Source organism: Chaetodon auriga, chromosome 21 (assembly GCF_051107435.1).
Source record: "Chaetodon auriga isolate fChaAug3 chromosome 21, fChaAug3.hap1, whole genome shotgun sequence".
Taxonomy (NCBI): Eukaryota; Metazoa; Chordata; class Actinopteri; order Chaetodontiformes; family Chaetodontidae; genus Chaetodon; species Chaetodon auriga.
Window position 1 is genome coordinate 1,335,001 of NC_135094.1, and position 20,563 is coordinate 1,355,563.

At 48.0% G+C, this 20,563-nt stretch overlaps 2 protein-coding genes across 2 annotated transcripts in view; both read left to right on the forward strand.

Annotated features, from left to right (window-relative positions):
- LOC143339681 (NLR family CARD domain-containing protein 3-like) overlaps positions 1 to 20,563 on the forward strand; it is a 371,505-nt gene that overhangs the window by 240,724 nt on the left and 110,218 nt on the right. The window lies entirely within an intron of this gene.
- inhbaa (inhibin subunit beta Aa) lies at positions 2,012 to 19,761 on the forward strand. Its single transcript, XM_076761066.1, has 2 exons — positions 2,012 to 3,207; positions 15,594 to 19,761. The coding sequence occupies exons 1-2, from the start codon at positions 2,664 to 2,666 to the stop codon at positions 16,412 to 16,414; spliced, it is 1,365 nt and encodes a 454-aa protein (XP_076617181.1). The 5' UTR covers positions 2,012 to 2,663; the 3' UTR covers positions 16,415 to 19,761.

The following is a 20,563-nucleotide window of genomic DNA, read 5'->3' on the forward strand; positions in this document are numbered from 1 at the left end:
TCCAGTTAGAAGCCATAAGAACCCAAGTAGACCTTTTTAGACCAACTGGAGAACCTGAGAACCTTCAACTCACCTTTTCCCTTTTCATGACCTCTTACATCCCTTCATACATTTCCAGTCCATTTAACCACCTATAGAACACCTTTTGAATTATGTCCTTTCTAAATTTAGGACCCCCTTTAGTTTGAGGCCTTTTTTCAGGCAAGCAAGAACCCACCAGAACTTTCATTGGACAGCTTGTTAGAACCTCCTCAAGAATTCACATAAAACTCCTCAGAGCCTTGGAACTCCATCAGACTCATTTTAGAACCCTTAACATCCAAATTCACAACATTGTGGAAACTCCAAATCCCCAAATCATCAGAACAGAATCCAGAAACGCCTTAAGATCCTCATTAAAGACGTCCTGAAGCTCTTAAACCTCGATAACCTTAAACCTCTATGAAAACCACCGAATATGACATTTAGCGTCACAATGCAGCTGAAGATGTGGACGCCGAGGATAGTTCCTCAATAAGAACAGCCACAGTGACAAACTGTGTCAGTGATGCTCTGTCGTCCAGGAGGAAAGAGGGGGCTGATGGGAAATGAAGTGAGATTGTAATGCATTTCTAGAGAAGCTTGTAGGTGGGGTATTTTCAGGATAATGATAGGCTGATGATCACAAAGATAAGATAACCACCAAATAAGGTCGTGCTTCTCACACTGACCTGGAAGGTTTTTGTCTTCAGTCAGCATGACAGGACGCCACCTGCGGGACGGTGGACGGGACATTCCAGCGAACAAGAAAGAAATGGAAAGAAAGACAGAAAAAAGGGAAAGTCGTGACGAGATAAACTGTAATTTCAAACCAACTGGCAGAAAAGACAGACGACGCGTCGAGGGTGGAGGTTCACTCTCAAGTCCAGACCCTCACATCAAAGTTTCAACAGAAGATACAAAGCGTTTGATGAACATGAAAATAAGTAAAGTTATTGAAAGAAATGTTCAAAATGGACGAACAAATAAAGGGTTCAACCAATGTTTAACCTGCAAAGGTCTTATGGGTAATGGTGTTTGTTAGAGGCTGCTAAAAATAATGACGTTAGATTGTTTGTAGAAGAAAAATCTCTCATTTAAACGTCCACACGTACGAGACTGCTGAGAAAGACTAATGCAAGGCTGCATTTTAAGTCATTGTGCGCGATGAAGGTCGTCTTACTCCTGGAGGAGAACCTGCTCAAGGTTCCGGTTTGATTTCGGTTCCTCTTTAAGAGAAAGAGGCAGCTGACGGGGGACATGTAGGACATTTTATCACAGAAACAAAGAGCCGAGTAACGTCGGGAAAACAAAGGCAAAGGAAACGAGCCAGAGGAATCTGGTTGACCTGCACCGGAACCTCCTGCTCATTCCAAAGTCCGCCGCCGCTTCGCCACAACGCGACAAGGCGAGACCGCACAGTCATGGACCATGATGTCATGTTGACTGGAGCTGAACAGCAACCAGACTAAACAAATCCAGACCGTCCGACAGACAGACTGACTGATAGACAGTCAGACAGATGGACAGGGGAGTCACAGGCGAGGTCCAAGTCATCCAAGAGTTTTCCCCTCAACACGTAACTCATTCACAGCCGACCGTGGGAGGAGGGAGGAGGAGGGAGGAGGGATAAAGGAATCCCAGCTTTGCTCCATTAACAGCCCAACGGAGGGAGGGGAGAAATAAATAAAGAAAGAGAAGGAGGAGGGAGGGAGGGAGGGAGGGAGAAGGTAAAAGTTGGAAGTGGTATGAGTCACGGAGCGAGATGGGAGGAGACTGGAGGAGAGAGAGAGAGAGGGATGGAGGGAGGAGGGAGGGAGGTATAATTATGGTAGGAGGCTGCCAGGGCGAGAGAGAGGAGAGAGAAGCAGAGGGAGGGAAAGAAAGAGGAGAGCGAGGAGAGAGAGAGAGAGTCCAGCCCACTCCGGTAAAACCATTCAACTGGTGAGCGAGGGAACACATTCAACACAGAGAGAGAGAGAGGGAGGAAAAGAGGTGAAAAGAGAGAGAGAGGAACTCCCTTCGTCTGGGATAACTTAGTCAAACTGCCGCTCGCACACACACACACACACTCCGAACACACACTCTGCAGCGACTTCACCCCGCGAGCGAAGATCCTCCTGCACTCCAGAGTTTTTCCTTCTCCGCTTTTTCATCATCCATTCATCACATCGGAGACTTTTTCCTCCTCAGTATTCTTCTTCTCCTCTTGTTGTTTTTTCTTTTCTTTCTTTCTTGTGACGCCTCCACATTTTCCAGCCATCTGTCCCTGACAAAAAAGATAAGGATTACTCATTTTCTCTCTCGGCGTTGTGTTTTTTTTCTCTTTTTTGTCCTCCTCTCTCTCGTTTCTTTGCAGCTTTTTTCCCTCCGGTTTTTCGCAGGTGGACTGTGAGCTGAGCTGAACTTTGCAGCTTCCAAACTTCTGAGGAGAGAACAAGAAAGACAAAGACAATAAGAAAGAGAGGAGGCTGAGGAAGGAGGGACGGAGGAAGACTTTTCTTTCTTCATCCAGGACTGAATTTTTGCTCAGACACTGTTGGCCAAACCTGACTTTCTTCATCTTTTCTGGCTCCTTCTGTGCATCTGCATCCAGCAGCATCACCAAATCCAGCCCGGCAGCCAATCAGACGACTCCTGCCAGCATGTCTGTCTTACCTCTGCTCAGCTGGACCGTCCTGCTCCTGGTCCAGAGCTGCGGCTCGTCCTCGGACCCGGCGTCCAGACTCCAGCCTCCTCCGCTTTCTCTGACCGTTCATCCTCACCACCAGCCGCTGCCAGACGCCGCCTCCGGCTCCCACTGCCCCTCCTGCGCCCTGGCCAGGATGAGGAGAAACGAAGGGGGCGCGGTGGCGGCGGACGACATGGTGGGACACGACCAGGAGGAGGAGACGGCTCAGCAGGACGTGGTGGAGGCGGTGAAGAGGCACATCCTCAACATGCTGCACCTCCAAGCCCGGCCCAACATCACCCGGCCAGTGCCCCGCGCCGCACTCCTCAACGCCCTGCGCAAGCTCCACGTGGGGCGAGTGGCAGAGGACGGCAGCGTGCAGATCGAGGGGGAGGAGGAGGCGCGAGGGCGGGGAGGCCGAGGAGGAGGGGGAGGAGCGACGACCGCGGCGGCGGCTCAGGCCGGAGACGGTGGCGACTCGCAGGAGACGACGGAGATCATCACCTTCGCTGAGGCTGGTGAGTCCATGCTGCTCGGTGTGTGTGTGTGTGTGTGTGTGTGTGTGTGTGTGTGTGAAGCATCATTTTGTGTGCATAGAGATGTAGAAAACCTTTATGTGTGAGACAAAAGACAAAGTGTGTGCATGAACTGTGTGTGTGGACAGTAACCAAGATAACTTTGGGTGTGTAAGCATATGTACAGTTCAGTGTGTGTGTGTGTGTGTGTGTGTGTGTGAGTGTGTGTGTGTGTGTGTGTGTGTGTGTGTGTGTGTGTGAACAAGTGGCAGCAGTTCGACAGTAAATGTGGAAATCTGCATTTTTATGTGTGTTAATGGTGTTAGGGAATGGCCAACACTTAACTGTGTGTGTGTGTGCATGAGTGTGTGCATAGAGATGACTCAGAGTATGTAAGCACATATTTGGATGTGTTATAGTTGTGTGCGTGCGTGCGTGCGTGCGTGCGTGCGTGCGTGCGTGCGTGCGTGTGTGTGTGTGTGTGTGCATGAAAGACAAAAATGCAGCTGTGTTAGAAATCAGCTTGTTGAAAACGACAGGTCTGTCAGTGTGTGTGTGTGTGTGTGTGTGTGTGTGTGTGTGTGTGTCCACCTGCTTAATTCCACCTGCGTACTCAGTCAGCCAAACCCGGCAAACACACACACACACACACACACACACACAGACACACACACACACACACACACACACACACACTAACCTCCGTAATCGCCTCCTGCTGGTTTCAAAGAATAGTTCATTATCTACTTAAAGTCGGAGGAGATTTGTGTGTCACTGCATGTGTGTGTGTGCGTGTGTGCGTGTGTCTGTGTGTGTGCGTGTGTCTGTGTGTGTGTGTGCATGTGTGTGTGTATTTAAAAGCAGACGGTAGCGACAGTGAGCGAGTCGTGGACGGAGAGTAAAGACAGAAGTTCTGCTTCAGACTCAAAGCCATCAGGACTCGGAGGATCCGGTTCAGTCCGGTTTGCTCAGCGGCACTCCGGCAGGCTGAGGTCAGGCGTTCACGGTCGTCTTCCTCTGTCTCGTCACCTTTGACCCCCACAGGTCCGACTGGCCTTTAAACCAGGTCACTGAGGAGTCCCAAAACTCGCACTTGTGAGGTTTCCTGTGGGCAAAGTGGTTGAACTGTTGCTTTTGTAATGTGAAAACCTCGTATCTCCAGTTTTGGGTATTTCTGCTTGTTATGTTTTAGCCATCAACTACAGTTTTGAGAGATTCTCAGTTCCTGCTCTTCATTTTCCAAATCCTCTCAAAGTTCTCCGCTGAGCTCCTTCCTTTGAGGCAGCCGCTGGTGTCAGCTCATGTCTCTGGAAACAAAATCCATCACGACCAACAGGTTCATCAGTTTTTATCACCTGGAGGTGCAGCTGATGCTCCGGGATCTGAGACCTGAGTGGTCAGCTGACAATTCAATCCAAGACATTCAGCCGTTGTGGTTTAGATTTGTCTTCTGGGTTTGATTGGCTGTAGAACATCTCCCTTAAGATGTGTGGTGAGCAGTAATGCGACGTGTGTGTGATTTATGCTCCGTGAGCTCAAACGTGTACGCTCACCTGTGCGAGCTGGAAAAGGTGAGAGTTGAACAGACTGTGGGAGCGACGCTGCCAGACTCACAGCATGTGAACTGAGCAGCTCTGCACTCAGTCGGATGCAGCAGTAAATTTAAAAGCCTCCTCTGGCGCTGAGTGTTAACGGTCGTGAAATCCCTGCGCTGCACTTTCCAACAGCTCACCTGTCAGTCAGGCCGTGTGGGCGGGACCGTGACGTCTTCTTCCTCCTCTGGATTTTCTGTTGATGCAGTTTGAGTTTCTGTAGGCGAGAGTCTGGAGCAGCAGATGGAAAAGGTTTTTATGAACTGGATCTGTGCAGACAGGCCGACAGGAGCAGCTTCCTCTCCAGGAAAACACTGAATTTAATGCTGTTTGAAGATGAGTGTGGCATCAGGAACGGCCAATCAGATTTACCAAAGCCTCCGCAGGTTCATGTTCAATCATTTAAATGAATGGACGATAACAGTGTGATGTCATCCAGGGGTGTGTCCAGCAAGACCTCTAGAGACTACAGAACCCTCTTAGATCACGTCCCCTTCAACTCAGTTCCAGCCCACGTCGTGCATTTCAGAACCATGTTAGAGGGGAGAACTTCATCAGGATCAAGTCTTTGTAAAGGTGTCAGAAACTCAGAGGTCCATTTACATCTGGACTGATTCTCCTCCAAAGTCCTCCAGAAACCCAAAGACTGGCTAAGACTCGGCTGTTGGTAGGAAATGTGCCACAGTCTCCAGTGTCCCATGTTTGCTTGACCCGCCCACGTCGACCCTCTTTGGCGCTCTATAGTAGCGACACCTGACTTCCTCCTTTGCTTGTATACCTCCAGCCACTAGAGGGCGTCTCGCGTGAACGTAAACAAATGTGCTTTTTGGGTGTTTGCTGTCACGTCACTGGTCCTGGCTGGTCCTGGTCGGTCCTGGTTGGTCCTGGCTGGTCCTGGCCGGTCCTGGCTGGTCCTGGTCGGTCCTGGCTGGTCCTGGCTGGTCCTGGCCGGTCCTGGCTGGTCCTGGCTGGTCCTGGCCGGTCCTGGGAAGTTCATTTTTAGCCTTAATGTGCCGTGAAACCAAAACTATGAGCTAAAAGAGGCTAAAAGTCAAGATAAAACGCACTGGTCACAAGTGTTGGTGCTCTTTTAGAGTGAAGGCCACTTTTCACAGCAGCTCATCGAACCTTGTTGTTTTTCGGAGATGTGACGCAGCCCGCCATGAGAATAGTTTGCACCCAGCCGGTCTTGTGCTTTGTTAGGAATAACCGATGCATTCAGGGACCTCGGTAATTATTTTGGGTGATGGAGATGGTGAGTAGGGGAGCTGAGGGACGAGTGGATTCTTGGCGGAGACGGAGCGTCAACCTCCGTTTAGTATCTCCAACACAATATGTATCTGTCCGGCGTTTTCTGTGCGCCGGCCCGCTCTGTTTAAATTCCTCTCCTCCGTCCCTGTTTATCTTCCCCTCTTCTCTCCGCCTCTCCCCACACACAGAGGACAATTAGGCTAATTGAACTTAATTGAACACATCATTAGCGACATTCCACAATCCACTTTCATGTCCCTCGCCGCTGCTCGCTCTAACCTCGATCTACCCTTCCTTCCTCTGGCAGACGGAATAAACCGGTCATTGTTGGATCTATTCTGGTGGTGGGTCTGTCTGGGGACTCAAACTAGCGACCCCGCAACGAGCTCGGGGCCGGTTCACTGACTGCTGACAACTGAGAGGAAACGGTGGATCTCAGCAGCTGATAGAAAGACAAAGAAAGACAGAAACCTCCGTCTGATGGGAAAATCAACTATAATTAGCACGCTTCCCTTTTCTCTTTTCTTTTCTCTTCTTTTCACTCCGCTTTCGCTTCATCTTTTTCTTCTTCTCGTTTGTTTCTTGGCTTTGACATTTTCTCTGTTTATTCTCGTCATCCTCTCCATCTTTTTCTCCTCCTCCTCCAAACTTTTGCCTGCTGCTTTTCTTCTCTCCACACTTTCTCCTCCCTCTTCCCTCGCTCTTCTCCTCCACCTTTTCCCTCCCCGTCCGTCACTTTTCTGCGACGTGGCTTTAGCATGTTTATAGCGTGTTTACGGCCGTGTCCCTGCAGTCCTAAATGCTGTTTGAATCCCCGTCAGCTCGTTTTAGCCGTCGTCGTCCAACCGCATCGTTTGGCTCCGATTTGATGTGTGACCGGCCGCCAAAGATGCTCTACGTCTGGAGAGATGAATCACTCAATAGTAAACAGCTACAGATTGTGTCCCGACCTGCCGAGTGCTAACACACAAACCGACAGGCGTCGAAGATTCAGAGATTCACAGTTGAGGCTAAAGGTGATGCTAACTGCTAACAGACTTCAGTTGTCATAATAACAAGGTGACCATTATAGGAGTTTTATAACTCATTGATCATTTAAAGTTGCTTTATGGGTCAGTTTTAAGTTATCAAGAGCAGGTTCTCTGTGTTTCTGGGTTCTAATAAGCATGAAGGCTGCGGTTCTAAGTGATTCTGACCTGAACGTCTGCTTAGTTTACTTTGTGCAAACATAAGCTGAGGTTTGTCTCTGTCCACCTGTCTGTCTTCAGTGTTCAGAGAATGTTTGTGGTGCCCTGAAAAATGCTCAGAGTGAGACATCACAGTGTTTGCCTCCTCTCTGCCGGCCGCCCGCTGTGGCGTCCCTCTGGGAGGAATCAGGGAGGACAGGAAGGCAGCGAGTGGTGGCTTCACTAAATACAGGCGAGTTCAAACAGAGGGGGAGTGATGGGGGAGTGATGGGGGAGGAAACGGTGGGAAAGAGACACAGAGAGGGAAGATGAGACAGAATTAGAGAGAGAAGAAAACCATGTCAGCGTTAGTAAATGTCCCTGAATGACTCCTCCAGACTCAAGACTGGAAGCAAATCTTCTCCCCCCCGGCCCAGTATGAAACTGGTTGTACTGGTAGCCTCCCAGTGTGCGTGAATGTGTTGTTGCGGGACGTTTTATGTCGATGTGAAGGAACATCAGGGCTGTCGATGCTGATATTGATCACAGATGTTTCCGATTAGATTATCGGTAAAATCATAGATCAGGTCATGAAAGGGTCCTGAAGGTGTGGTCAGTGACATCACTGGTGGGTGTGGCTACAGGTGAACACTTTGATGCACGTCATATGTTTTCACTAAAGTCAGTGTTGCTGTGATCCAGAACTTTGGAGCTTTGAAAGTCTCGATGCGCCGCGTTGAGAGACGGTACAGCAGGACTGAGACGGGTCAGCTTCGCCGCCGGCCGTCTGTCTTTGTGTCCTGTCCAGTGGACGTCAGAGGTCCAGAGAAGATGCAGCTCCTGTTAGCGTGTCCGTCTGTGAATCTATCTGCTGTCTCATTATAAATAAACCAGCCTGGGAACCCAGACGGACAGACAGACAGACAGACGGACGGAGTTAAAGCTGGAACTTCAGCTTCAGTTTAGCTCAGAACTTTATTGTCCCGAGAGAGAAATCTGGTTTGTAGACGAGGTCTGAAAATGAAAACCAGGCCATAAAATCACTTTGTTAAAACAATGAAAACACAATAAAAACAGATGAAAACATGACAGACGACGAGCAGCTGAAGTCAGTTTGATGTTGGACAGCTGCTTTCCCACAGCCTCTCCTTTGTTTTTGTTTCTGTCTTTAACACTGAATTTACTAGAACTTCAGTTTGACAGAGAGGTTTAATTTGGTGCTAACAGGCGAAGCACGAGGATCGTTTCAGCGCGTTGACAATGCAAAGCTTTTCAAACTCAACACAAACTTTATTGGTCAGCAGCAGCAACGACCGACAGACATGAACGCGGAGCTGCAGCACGTAAACGGCGGTCGACACAGGAAGCGCTGCTGGAGCGTCGCCGTCTCACTTCCTGTTTATTGGTCGGTTGACCTTCAGGCTGCAGGTGTCTCTGACCTGCGTTGAACGCAGATCTCAGCTGTGATTGGTTACCCTGAACATGATAAAGGCTTAGTTTGTCCAACCGAGAGTCCAGAACCCAGAGACGTTTCTGTCCTGCTGAGCAGCTGATCGATGAATCCATCAGTGGGAGCTTCATCGTGCTGGTTGTCACTTGTCTTCCTCCAAATGATTTTCCTCTTTCTGAAAGTGACCAAAGCTTCTTCAGAACCACAGCAGGCAGGACTCTTTTCAGAGCGTGTGTGTTCTGGTGTGTGTGGTCGGTCCGGACGAGGCCTCCTCTGTCCTCCAGCTGACGATGACAGAGTTTGACATCCGATGGTGAGGCTGCTTTAATGCCTCCACTTCTGTCTACCAGTCGTTTGACAGCGTTACACAGATTGTGTTTCACATCTAGAGCTGCTCAGCGTGTGTGTGTGTGTGCGCGCGCTTGTGTGTGTTTACTAACACAGCCCCGCTGACTCACATGTGGTGCCAATAAGGCCGAGCAGGGCGTCGACTCTGCAGCAGCTTTCAGTCCCACGCAGGCGAGGCTGAGCCTGACAGTCCCAGCGGAGGGCTTAACACGCCCGCGCAAAGTCTAACCGCAACTCCATCAACACGTCATTGTTTACATCATCACGGAGCACTTTCAGCTGATTTCAAAGGAGCTGTGTGACCAAAGGTTTCGCCGTGAAGCGGAGCACATCGGTGCATCCTGTGACAGGGACCCTCACTAAGTCCTGCTGGTCTGAGGGCCTCCAGCACCTTCAGCACATCTCAACTCCTGCAAGGCAACGTGGAGGGTACACTCTGCACTGTGTGTGTGTGTGTGTGTGTGTGTGTGTGTGCGAGCTGTAAAGAGGGGGGGGGGGGGGTGTGACCCAGCCCGCTGTTCCCTCTGAATGTAAACCTGAACGACAGAAGAGGGACCAAAGACGGCGCAAACCACCACACTGTAAAAAATATCCCAGACGTCTGTATTTTATTCTGCAGCTCATCTGTCAAAACGCAACTAAACCGCTTCACTTTAAAAACATTTTCTCTGCTAAACATCACTGTTACTGTGAGCACGTCAGCCTTCAGCTCAGCGCTCGTGGCTGCAGACTGAGTGAGTTTTCAACGTGAAACTGGATTCAGGGTTTTGTACAGTGTAAACGCTGCAGCAGGAAGATGGAGGCCGTCTCTGATCCCTTTAATGTAAACCTGACGGACAGACAGCACACGGCGCTGCATTAGCCTTCCCATTTAGCAGACGTTTGGACAGGAAGTCCTCGTCCATCTGTCAGATACACCCCGCTGTACCTACAGCTCCTCTAAGTGCCTCCTCTTCCTCACCCGCCCATCCTCTCGCTCACCTCCCAGCGAAGAGGAACGAGCTTTTTCCAGTTTGGAGTGTGGGAACGAGAGGAGAGGTGGAGGGAAAGACGAGAGACGGAGAAACAGCTGCGCAAACTGGAACTCCCAACAGAAGCTGCTCTCTCTGTCTCTGTCTCTGTCTCTGTCTTTGTCTCTCTGTCTCTGTCTTTCTGTCTCTGTGTGTCTCTGTCTTTCTGTCTCTTTGAACATTTGTTGCTTCAGGACAAAGTCAAAGAAAAGCTGCGAATATTAAGAACACAACAACAACAGCAGCAGCAGCATAAGAAGAAGGTTTAACTCTTACCAGCATGGAAACACACAAACACACTCAGCCAATACACAAACAAAGATACACACTTACACAAACAGCTGAATTACACACACACACACACACACACACAGAGGTTTGCTCAGCCTGTTGAATGTAGCTCATCCATTGAAGGAGGGATTATGATGGACAATAGAGAGCACACACACACACACACACACACACACACACACACACACACACACACACACACACACACAGGGACAGTGTGTGTTTGGACAGATGGGTGTGTGTGTGTGTGTGTGTGTGTGTGTGTGTGTGTGTGTGTGTGTGGGTCATTGTCGTGGTCTCAGTAAACACAGGGAACAGAGGATGAGGGTGTGTTCACTCACTGATGTCAACTTAACTCAAGCTCCGCCTCCTCTCACAGACCACTCCCACGAAGGTTGAGCCCCCCCCGCCCCCCCAAAAAAAACAAAAAACAAAACAAAACAAAAAACGATGGTGTGTTCAGGTGCTCCTCCACAGCATAGCACCTGGTCCTGTGATCAGTTAAGTACTTTACGAGTTGTTGAGGACCACCTGAATGCACCATATGATGGTCAGGCAGTGCATTGTGGGACACTGAGGCCTAAAGAAGGCTGCATTCAGTGTTTTTGTTTTTGGTCTGAAAACATGGCTGCCAGAGGAGGTGGAGCCTGAAGTGGGATCAGAGTTGTGGGACGTGGAAGACGTCTGAGCTGATTTTATCTGGAGGACAGAAACAGACCAAAGGATCCTGCAGAGGAAGCATCATCGGTCTGGCACCATGTTAGCATGTTAGCATGTTAGCGCTGCGTCGAACTATTTCAAATGACCTCATGAGTGTGTGTGAGTGTGTGTGTGTGTGTGTGCGTGTGAAGGGGATTACAGAGGATTTAATAAGATTAATCATAAACCAAGAGTCCTTTCAACAACATACCGATGAGTGTTTGTGTCACATGTTGGCAGGATCTGTTGTTTAGCTTCGTTCGGCTGCGTCTGATCAATCAAATCAAAGTCATAATACGCCCCAGGGGCTGATGGGACGGCCAGAATGTGTCTGGAGGCTGCTGCCAATGATGATGATGATGATGATGATGATGATGTTTATCATTCCTGGTTTCTGCGTCAGAGTCGAGCTCTAAACTGGGTTAGTGATGGTTTAAACTGGGCTGTGATGGTCTAAACTGGGTTTTGGTGGTTAGTGATGCTTTAAACTGGGCTTAGATGGTTAGTGATGCTTTAAACTGGGCTTTGATGGTTAGTGATGGTTTAAACTGGGCTTTGATGGTCTAAACTGGGTTTTGGTGGTTAGTGATGGTCTAAACTGGGCTTAGATGGTTAGTGATGGTCTAAACTGGGCTGTGATGGTCTAAACTGGGCTTAGATGGTTAGTGATGGTCTAAACTGGGCTGTGATGGTCTAAACTGGGTTTTCATGGCATAAACTTGGTTTTTGATGGTCTAAAATGGGTATTTGATGACATCATTTAGTCTTCAAAGTGATTTCAGAGTCATACAGATTAGTCTGAATGTCTTGGGCAGACTGGGCTCAGACATGATCTCAGCTTTGTGACTTTCTCCACCTCCACCTCGTTGATTCGTGTTTTTAATGAGACCAGAGATCTGATGTGAAGGAAGAGGAAAACAGCGACCTGAAGTTTGACGGGGAGATTTCCTCTCTCACCGCTGTGCTGTCCAAACACTGCCTGACAAACTGAGCCTGTGTGTGTGTGTGTGTGTGTGTGTGTGTGTGTGTGTGTGTGTGTCGGACAGAGCAGGCAGGGGCCAGAAATCAGGTTTTATGAGTTGTTGAGACATGGGTTTGTAAAGCTCAGTCTTCAGTAAATGGAGGGGGATTACAGAGAGCGACGAGCTGTGAGCAGAGGAGCTGCAGACGCTCTCGTCTCGCAGTGGACGTGAGCTGCTGGAACTTGAGTTTTCTTACCGGCTCTGCTGAGTTTTTACACACTTTAACACATTCAGTAGAGGCTGAACAAGCTTCACATCATCATCATCAGTTTCACTATGAGAACCAACCACAGAGACCTTTCCTCTCTCCGGCTTTCAAGCAAACGCTGAGCAGGCTTCAGTTTCTCAAACAGCTTTGAATACTTTGTCTTTGGGTTTTGAACTGTCAGTCTGGGCTCGTGCCACCTGAAAATGGCACAATAATCACTTTATCTGACACGTTGCATCCAGTCCAGCAGGAGGATCAAGCATTCAGCCACAAACAATCAGTTTCTCAGTCAGAAAACCTCAGTGGGAAATTACAGTGAGACAGGCTTTACTTTGAGCAGAAGATGCGTTCACTGTCACAGATTAACATCTGTAACTTCTTCCGTGGGTCTAACACAGATGAACAGGCTGAAATGCTCGGCCGTTTCTCTGCGTTTCTGCAGGCTGACTGTAAATCACACAGATGTAACAGACATCTGTCCACAGCGCGTCTGTCATTACAGCCCATAATAACCAGCTCTGCGTCAACACACGGAGCTGACTTCTACCAGAAGACGCTCGCTGCTGCAGCTGCTAACGTGCCTTTAGGATATCAGTGTGCTGTGGTCCAAGCACATGATGCGACTACAGCAGCAGGCTGGACCAATCAGAAAGCTGGGAGTGTTCCTGTTGGTTTATCTGGAAGTAGATTTGAAAGGATCGTTCTGGTGTTATTCCACATTTTTCATTTTTTTAGAGTGAAGCTAGCAGCACGTTAGCTCGTCTCTGAACGTTGTCTCACTTCCTGTCTGTGGCCGACTGAAGATGTAAATCTTTAAAAGCACCTCACAAATATATAGTTTCATTTTCAAAACAGCTGCTCGCTGCAGTTCTTGTCAGACGAACAGGAGGAAATAGAGCATTTGTTGGAACTATTTTGAGCAGCGGATGAATCCTCATTTGTTGCTGTAGTGGGTGTTTGTGGCAGCAGGACGGCGTGAGTCAGAACAAACTTCACGGTCATGAAGGAACATGTGATGTTCATGTTGTGGAGCTCTACGGCTCAGAGGAAGAAGATCTATGAGGCACGTGAAGAAGAAAACAGGACGTCATGGGAGCGATCCTCCACGTTAGCAGCATCATTAGCGTCACGCTGACAGATTGGTTCCTGTCTTTGTCTTCAAAGCTGCAGGAGTTAAAACAAAGACTCTTCGTCTTCCAGCAGCTTGAATCAACATCACAAACACTATTCTAAGAAACAATGAATGAACAGGGCTTTTATTTTTTAATCTCACTGAAGTGATGATGATGTAAGTGAGATAATCGCCTCCGAATTGTCGGTTAAACGGCGTTAATGGACTTGCTAAAGTGCCGACCGCCTCCACACACACACGCACACAGAGAGACAGGCCGCCCAGTCACACCGTTTAACAGAGCATCACTGCTGCTGACATTCATAAACTCCCAAATCGTGACTTTGATTTTCTGTATGGACGCCCACGAGCGAGAGACATTAGAGAGAGAGAGGGAGGAAAAGGTGATGCAAAGATGTTATGCAACGATGGCGGGTGGTAATTGGGTCTTCAAACCAGTGATTAGCTCGCTGTCTGGCCTGGAGGCTTCAAGGAAATGTAAAGTACAGGTCTGGACGTGTGTGTGTGCATGTGTGTGAGACAGTTTGTTCTGGGAAATGTACGACTGTGGACAGTGAGGACACAAATTCAGCCAGTCCCTGCAGAGTCTGCTAGAGCTTCGAACTTCTGGTGCAACCGAAACAAAGAAAGGTGAAGCTGCGAGCGTTCAGGAGAATCAGGGATAATAAAGGTTGATCGTAAACGTGACAGGCCATCGTTGATCTCAAACTGCAGAGACGTTGGCGAGTCCTAGCGGGCTTGTTTTCATTTGTGCAACGAGGGACAGGAAGTGACCTCATGGTGCAAAGACAGCAGACAGCGACTGGTGGGACGTGCCAGAGCGTCTCCGGCCTCACAAACAGTCCAGTCACTCCAGTCCCAGTCTAGACTCCAAACTAAAGACGGAGCATTAGCAGCTATTGAACATGTTTGTGTCACTGTTATTAGTCTTCAGTTCAGACCTCAGCCAATCTAACCTCCTACATGAACTCCACCGGGGCTCAAACGACTGGTTGATCAATTGATGAGTCAGCTGGTGGAAAATGAATCTCTGTTGTAGGTGAGTCATTTAAGCAAAAAACAAAAACACAGCAGCCTCTCCGCGGTGAGGGTTTAATGCTTTTCTGCTTTATACTCTTGAAAACTCAATATCTTCCACTTGTGGACTGTTGTTTGGACAGAAATCTGCGGGGAACTGTGAAGGGATCTCTTTCTGACATTGAATGAAAGTAATTGTTCACTTCAGCCCTGAACTCAGCGAGAATAACCTGATACCTGAGAGCAGAAGCTGCCTGACAGGCTGAACTCAGGGTCAAAATGTCCGTCCATCAGCATCCACCAGCTGTCACCAAACCCAAAAAAACACCACGTTACCTTCCAAATAAAACTCTGTACTTTCTTTTCAAGCAGCCGCAGCTTCTCTCCTGCTGACCTTCGGCGTGGAAACCTTCCCATGATTCACTGTGAGGTAGCAGAACCCAAAGATTAGGTTCTGAAAACGGTTCATTCACTTCTTCAGACGCGCTGCTGTAAATTCACTCATTCTGGGCTTCAGCAGCGACAGCAGAGCTCCTGGTGGGAACCATTAGCTGCTTTAAACGCTGCCTGACTCCAAAACCTCCGACCACCGCTGCTGAGTCAGCAGGAAGAGTCCAATCAGCTGTGTGTGTGTGTGTATGCGCGTGTGTGTGCGTGTGTGTGTGGGAGGTCATGTTAGAGATGATAACATAGTAAGTGTGTGCTGTGTGTGTAGATGGCTCCATAGTTTAGATGTGGCCACACTCATCGTGAGTGTGTGTCTGAGTGTGTGTGTGTCAGATTGAATTCAGTTCAGTAAAGATTTGACACACACACACACACACACACACACACACACACACACATTCACTCACTCAGTGATTGAGTGCATTAGCGAGGCGTTCATGGTCTTGTTGTACATGTAGTAAAGAAGGAATCCACAGTCAGATTGTGTCTTCTCTCACAGCTCAAGTGTGTGTGAAGTGTGTGTGTGTTTGAAGTGTGTGTGTTTGACGTGTGTTTAACACACCTCTTAGGTAACTGCTGCCAGAGCCTGAATCGTCAGTACTTTAACTATGTTTACCTGCAGTTTACTGTGGCACACCATAGCCAATCAGGTTCAGCCAATCAGAGGCCAGGGTCTTGTGACTGTGCACTGTTAGTATGATGTCATAATGAGGAGTTGGACGTTGTCCTAACCGTCTTTCTGTGTCTGTGTCTCAGGTGAGTCTCAGGGCACGGTGAACTTCGTCCTGTCTAAAGAAGGAGGTGATCTTTCTCTGGTGGAGCAGGCCAACGTCTGGCTCTTCCTCCGTTTGGCTAAGACCAATCGCAGCCGGGCCAAAGTCACCATCCGTCTCTTCCAGCAGCGCCGGCTTCCCGGTGGACGTCCATCTTTGCCACAGGACGATGTCCTCCTGGTGGAGAAAACTGTGGACACCCGTCGTAGCGGCTGGCACACCTTCTCGGTGTCGGCGGCGGTGCAGGCGCTGCTGGAGAGCGCCGAGAGCACGACGCTGAGCCTCAGGGTGTCCTGTCCGCTCTGCGCCGACGCCGGAGCGACGCTCGTCCTGGTCTCGGCCGGCTCGGAGACATCGCAGCGCGCCAACCAGCGGGAGCAGTCCCACCGACCCTTCCTCATGGCCGTGGTCCGACAGGGAGACGGCAGCGAATCGCGGCGGCGCAGAAAGCGCGGGCTGGAGTGCGACGGGAAGGTCCGTGTGTGCTGCAAACGGCAGTTCTACGTCAACTTCAAAGACATCGGCTGGAACGACTGGATAATCGCGCCGCCCGGTTACCATGCCAACTACTGCGAGGGGGAGTGCCCCTCCCACGTGGCGAGCATCACCGGGTCCACGTTGTCCTTCCACTCCACCGTCATCAGCCACTACCGCATGAGGGGCTACAGCCCCTTCCAGAACCTGAGGTCGTGCTGCGTGCCCACTCGGCTACGAGCCATGTCCATGCTCTACTACAACGAGGAGCAAAAGATCATCAAGAAGGACATCCAGAACATGATCGTGGAGGAGTGCGGCTGCTCGTAAACACAAAACCTGAACCGGATCGGTCCGGAACAAACTGGACTGGTGGGGACCGGGGAGGAGCCCAGAGAGAGGGAGCTACAGGGAGGAGGTGGAGGGAGGAGACAAAGATGAAGCGGTGACTTCCTGATCACCGTCACTTCTAGCTACTGCGCTTGGTTCTCCGGCCGCTCCTCCCTCCATCCCTCCGTCACTCGGGGTCGCTCTCTGGAGTAAAACTCCTCTCCGGCCTCATCCAGCAGAACTCAGAAAGAGTCTCGACGGCACTTTCAGAAAAAAGAAGAAAAACGATAGAAAAAAAAGAATATCTAATATATTTTTGTTACGAGAGGAGAGAGCGAGGCTTATTTATGTGTCTGAGACGTTCAAGCACCACTCGACCCGTCCGATCCTGGAGCAACGAGGTGCCTGAAAAACTACTAACTAACAAAAAAATCTCAAAACTATGCAACTTGTTTCACGTATAATGATCTTATTGTATTTTACTTTGTCGTTTTTTGTTTCCCAACTGTTTACTTTTTCAAAATGAACGAGGAAGAAAGAAGAAGACTCTTTTGTATCATGTTTTGGACGTATAAAGATGTGTGTGTGCGTGTGTGTGCGTGTGTGTGTGTGTGTTGAGAGATACTTGAAAGAAACAAGTTGGCCCAGCTGCTGGAACCAAACACTTCTTTATGTTACCATGTTGACGTTATAATTATTATTGTCAGTAAGTATATTAATAATATTATTGTTATTGTTGTTAATAATATTTTGTTTGGCTGCATTTGTGTTATTATGTGTTTTTTTTAAAGAACTGTTACAAGCGTTTTCATTTTTTGCACTATAGCGACACTTGTGCTCAGATTAGTCAGAATGAAGAGCCCCTCAGAGGGGACGGGCCGGCCGGACAGCCGCCTGGTTCAGGGTGACTTCTCGGGTTCGACCCCCACGATAAGACGGGCGTAGCTGCATCGTCATCCCTCGTCGCTCAGAAAACACGCGCTGCGCCACCTGTAGGGTTCTGAAGGATGTGAAGAATTTTGGGTTTACTGCCAGAATATCCCAAAGCAGGTGGACACCACGGCTGAGCGCGATAGGCCGAGCCATCCGTCAGTCAAACTAACACACTCTACATGCCTTTATTTTGAAGTATTCGGGCTGTAGCTAGGAAACGGAGTAGGTGCACACCACAGCCACTGACACGCTGAAGTCTCAGTCTAAAACTCCACTATTTGGATTTTCATGTTTGTCTTAAATGTGTAAACTGTTTTATTACATTGTGATGCACATTTTATGTCCAACATGAAGGTCTAAGTGTTCCCAAACTGCCAGAAATAAAAATCTGATTAGCAGACACACTGCCTACCTTTTATTTATTTTTGCTGCCATGAAAGTGTTCAGATTCTGATGTAAAAGTGTAAAGTCAGCCACCGCGTGTGTGTTTCCACGTGGACGCTACAGCCCTGCTTAAAACCTTTGAATGAAAACATTTCGGAAACCTCCACCAAAGCTCACGTTAGAAGATACTGAGAGCTAAAGATCATGAAGAAAGTAAGGATTTATTCAGTATTTCTTGAGAGAAGATGGCGGTTTGCCCATTCATTCGATGCAGTTTGTGACACCTGGTGGCCTGTGAAGGAACTGCAGGTTAAGAAACTTGTGCTGATTTGTGATATGTAGCAATGCTAGCCTGTCAGTTAGCACCGAACAATAGCAACTATAGATGGAAAGTTTCAAGTTAAATGTTTGAACAAATAAAAAACGAAGGCGTAGTGCACTGCGTTAATGCCACGAATGATTCCCAGAGCGCTAATGAACTCAAAGGCAGCAGTAAGAAACTGCCCCCATGCTGCATCGGGAACTTCCCGTCTGTCGAATGCTACGAGGACTTCAGTTGAAGTGGAGAGCAAAAAGCACCTAGAATAAGAAAAATGTAGATTTGGCTCGTAATGAAAATTCAAAATGGACTTTTCTGGAATAAATGTATAAACATCAGCGGCGGCCATCTTATGTCCTTTCAGCTAGCCAACCGCTAAACCCGCTAACCTCCAAGAATCACAGCAAAAAGAACAAAAACAGATTTAAAGCACAAGAACAAAGCCTTTAAAGCAGCGGCTCGATCTTTGTCTCTGAATCATCGCTCTACACGACGAGGAGAAACGTCCTTCACTTCCCTTTAAATCGAGGTTTGAACTGAACTGAATGAACATTGTGATGATCTCTGTGAATGAACACGTGCTGCGACGCTCAGAACTGGATTTTTGGTGGAAGTGAAGAAAGTGGTTGAAGTGTTTCTCTTTGTAGTGGTTCAACAGTTTTCACCAGAGGCAAAGAGGGCGACATTTTTTTTCCCAGAATTCACAGTAGAACACGAGATGATCCACGACATCTGAGCGCTCACGTCGAGAGGAAAAGATGGACGTTTCTGTTCTGGAGTAAACGTCCAGTTTTAGTTCGCTTTAGAACACCAAAGAGTCCAGTTTGTGCACTTGTTTGACGGAGAGAAAACTCTTAAAGTTACATTGAGCGATGCTGAAAACGCTGATTTGTGTCCATTACATGAGAATAAATACAGAAAAGTCACAGATCGTCATCTGAAATCTGTCGACCAGCAGCTTGGAGGTTGAACTTGGTGTCATGAAGACGGTTGGCTGATGTTTTATTGATGCTTCATAAAGTTTGTTTCAGATTCGTTTTAGTTTTTGGAATAAAATTCCTGTTTTTTCTTTTTTTCTTAAATTGTGATGTTTTTATTGCCCCTTCCTTTTCGTCTGTACCTGCACATCAAGAACTCCATTTCCCACAATGCTTCTCTTCATAAACTGAAAAAGACAATCCACAGTCGAGAAGACAAACGTCCAAACAGAGTTGGTCGTTTCTGTGTCGTACGTGTTTATATCAGTGTTTGTCGACTTGTTCACCAAAAGTTTTGAAGTATTGGTCCTTGTTTTAATGAAGTCACATCTTTTTCTTTTCCTCTTTGGTGTTATTGTTTCTGAGGATAGTGGACGGACGCTCATCTTCTGGACTTTTAGGGACAATCTCATTGTCCATCCTGTGTGAACATGGACACAAACGAAATGTCAGTGCAGAAAAAAGCCTAAAAAAAGGAAGAAAAGAAGTGGTTGTATTTGTTCAGACTTCGTTCTTTTTATCGAGACAAAAAATACTGACACTGAACCAAGTGGACAAAGAATAAAAAGTCTATTTTTTATTCTGTATATATGGAAATCAAGATTCCAGTATGTTGCATTGCTTTGTTGTACAAATCAAATGTGCTTGTGGCATTTTTCTAATCTAATTTATTTTATGTTCTCATTTTGTTTTTGTTTTCTGCTTCACCATTAAAGTTTAAAGGATGTACACGAAGGAAACGAGTCTTTGGTCCTTTAAATCTCCTTCTTCAGCACATTCCTGACTTTAAACCAAAACCCTTCATTTCATCTCAACTGTCCTTCTGTTCTCTTCATTCAGCAGATTAACGGTAACTTCAGGTTCTTCTGAGAACGTTTGTTTTGAAGCGCTAACAGTCAGAGTGGTGCAGTGATTTGTCATCAGGTTGTAAAGCTCCTCGTAGGTTTTTGCCTCTGGGTCACGCTGACATTCATAATGATATAAATCCTGCCTCGTTAAACTCGCATATTAAAAACATGATTGCAAAAACCAACAATGAGCGTTCGGGTCTGGGACGAAGCGTCTGGAGCGTCTCCAGCCAGCGAGGAGGAGGCGCAGCAGGAATTCATTTCTTCACGCCGAGGGAAAAACGCAGCCTCTATTAAAGCTGTGACACACGAGGCGAGAGGGGGAGAGGTCGGCTGGCGTTTCCCTCCCCGCCTCAAACCGCTAACAGGTGACGCGCCGAGCGAAAAGTATAAGTTCTTCAACACGCTGGAAAGATGATTAATGGCATTCAAATGAGTGAGAGCTTTCAGGTTTGACCTTTTCCTTGAGTTCCCGCACTAAACACCTGCAGCAGGTGAGTCACGTTTAAGGAACTTTTAAGGTTCCACGAGCATGACGCACGTAAGAAGGTAGAACTGTAGCTACGCTGTATCAGAAGTGGACCAACATATTAGAGATGAAGTTACCAAGAAGTCATTCAGTGCTCTGAATGACTGGATGCATTGAAACGTGACACATTTCCACATCGACGCGTCTAAAAGCGACTAG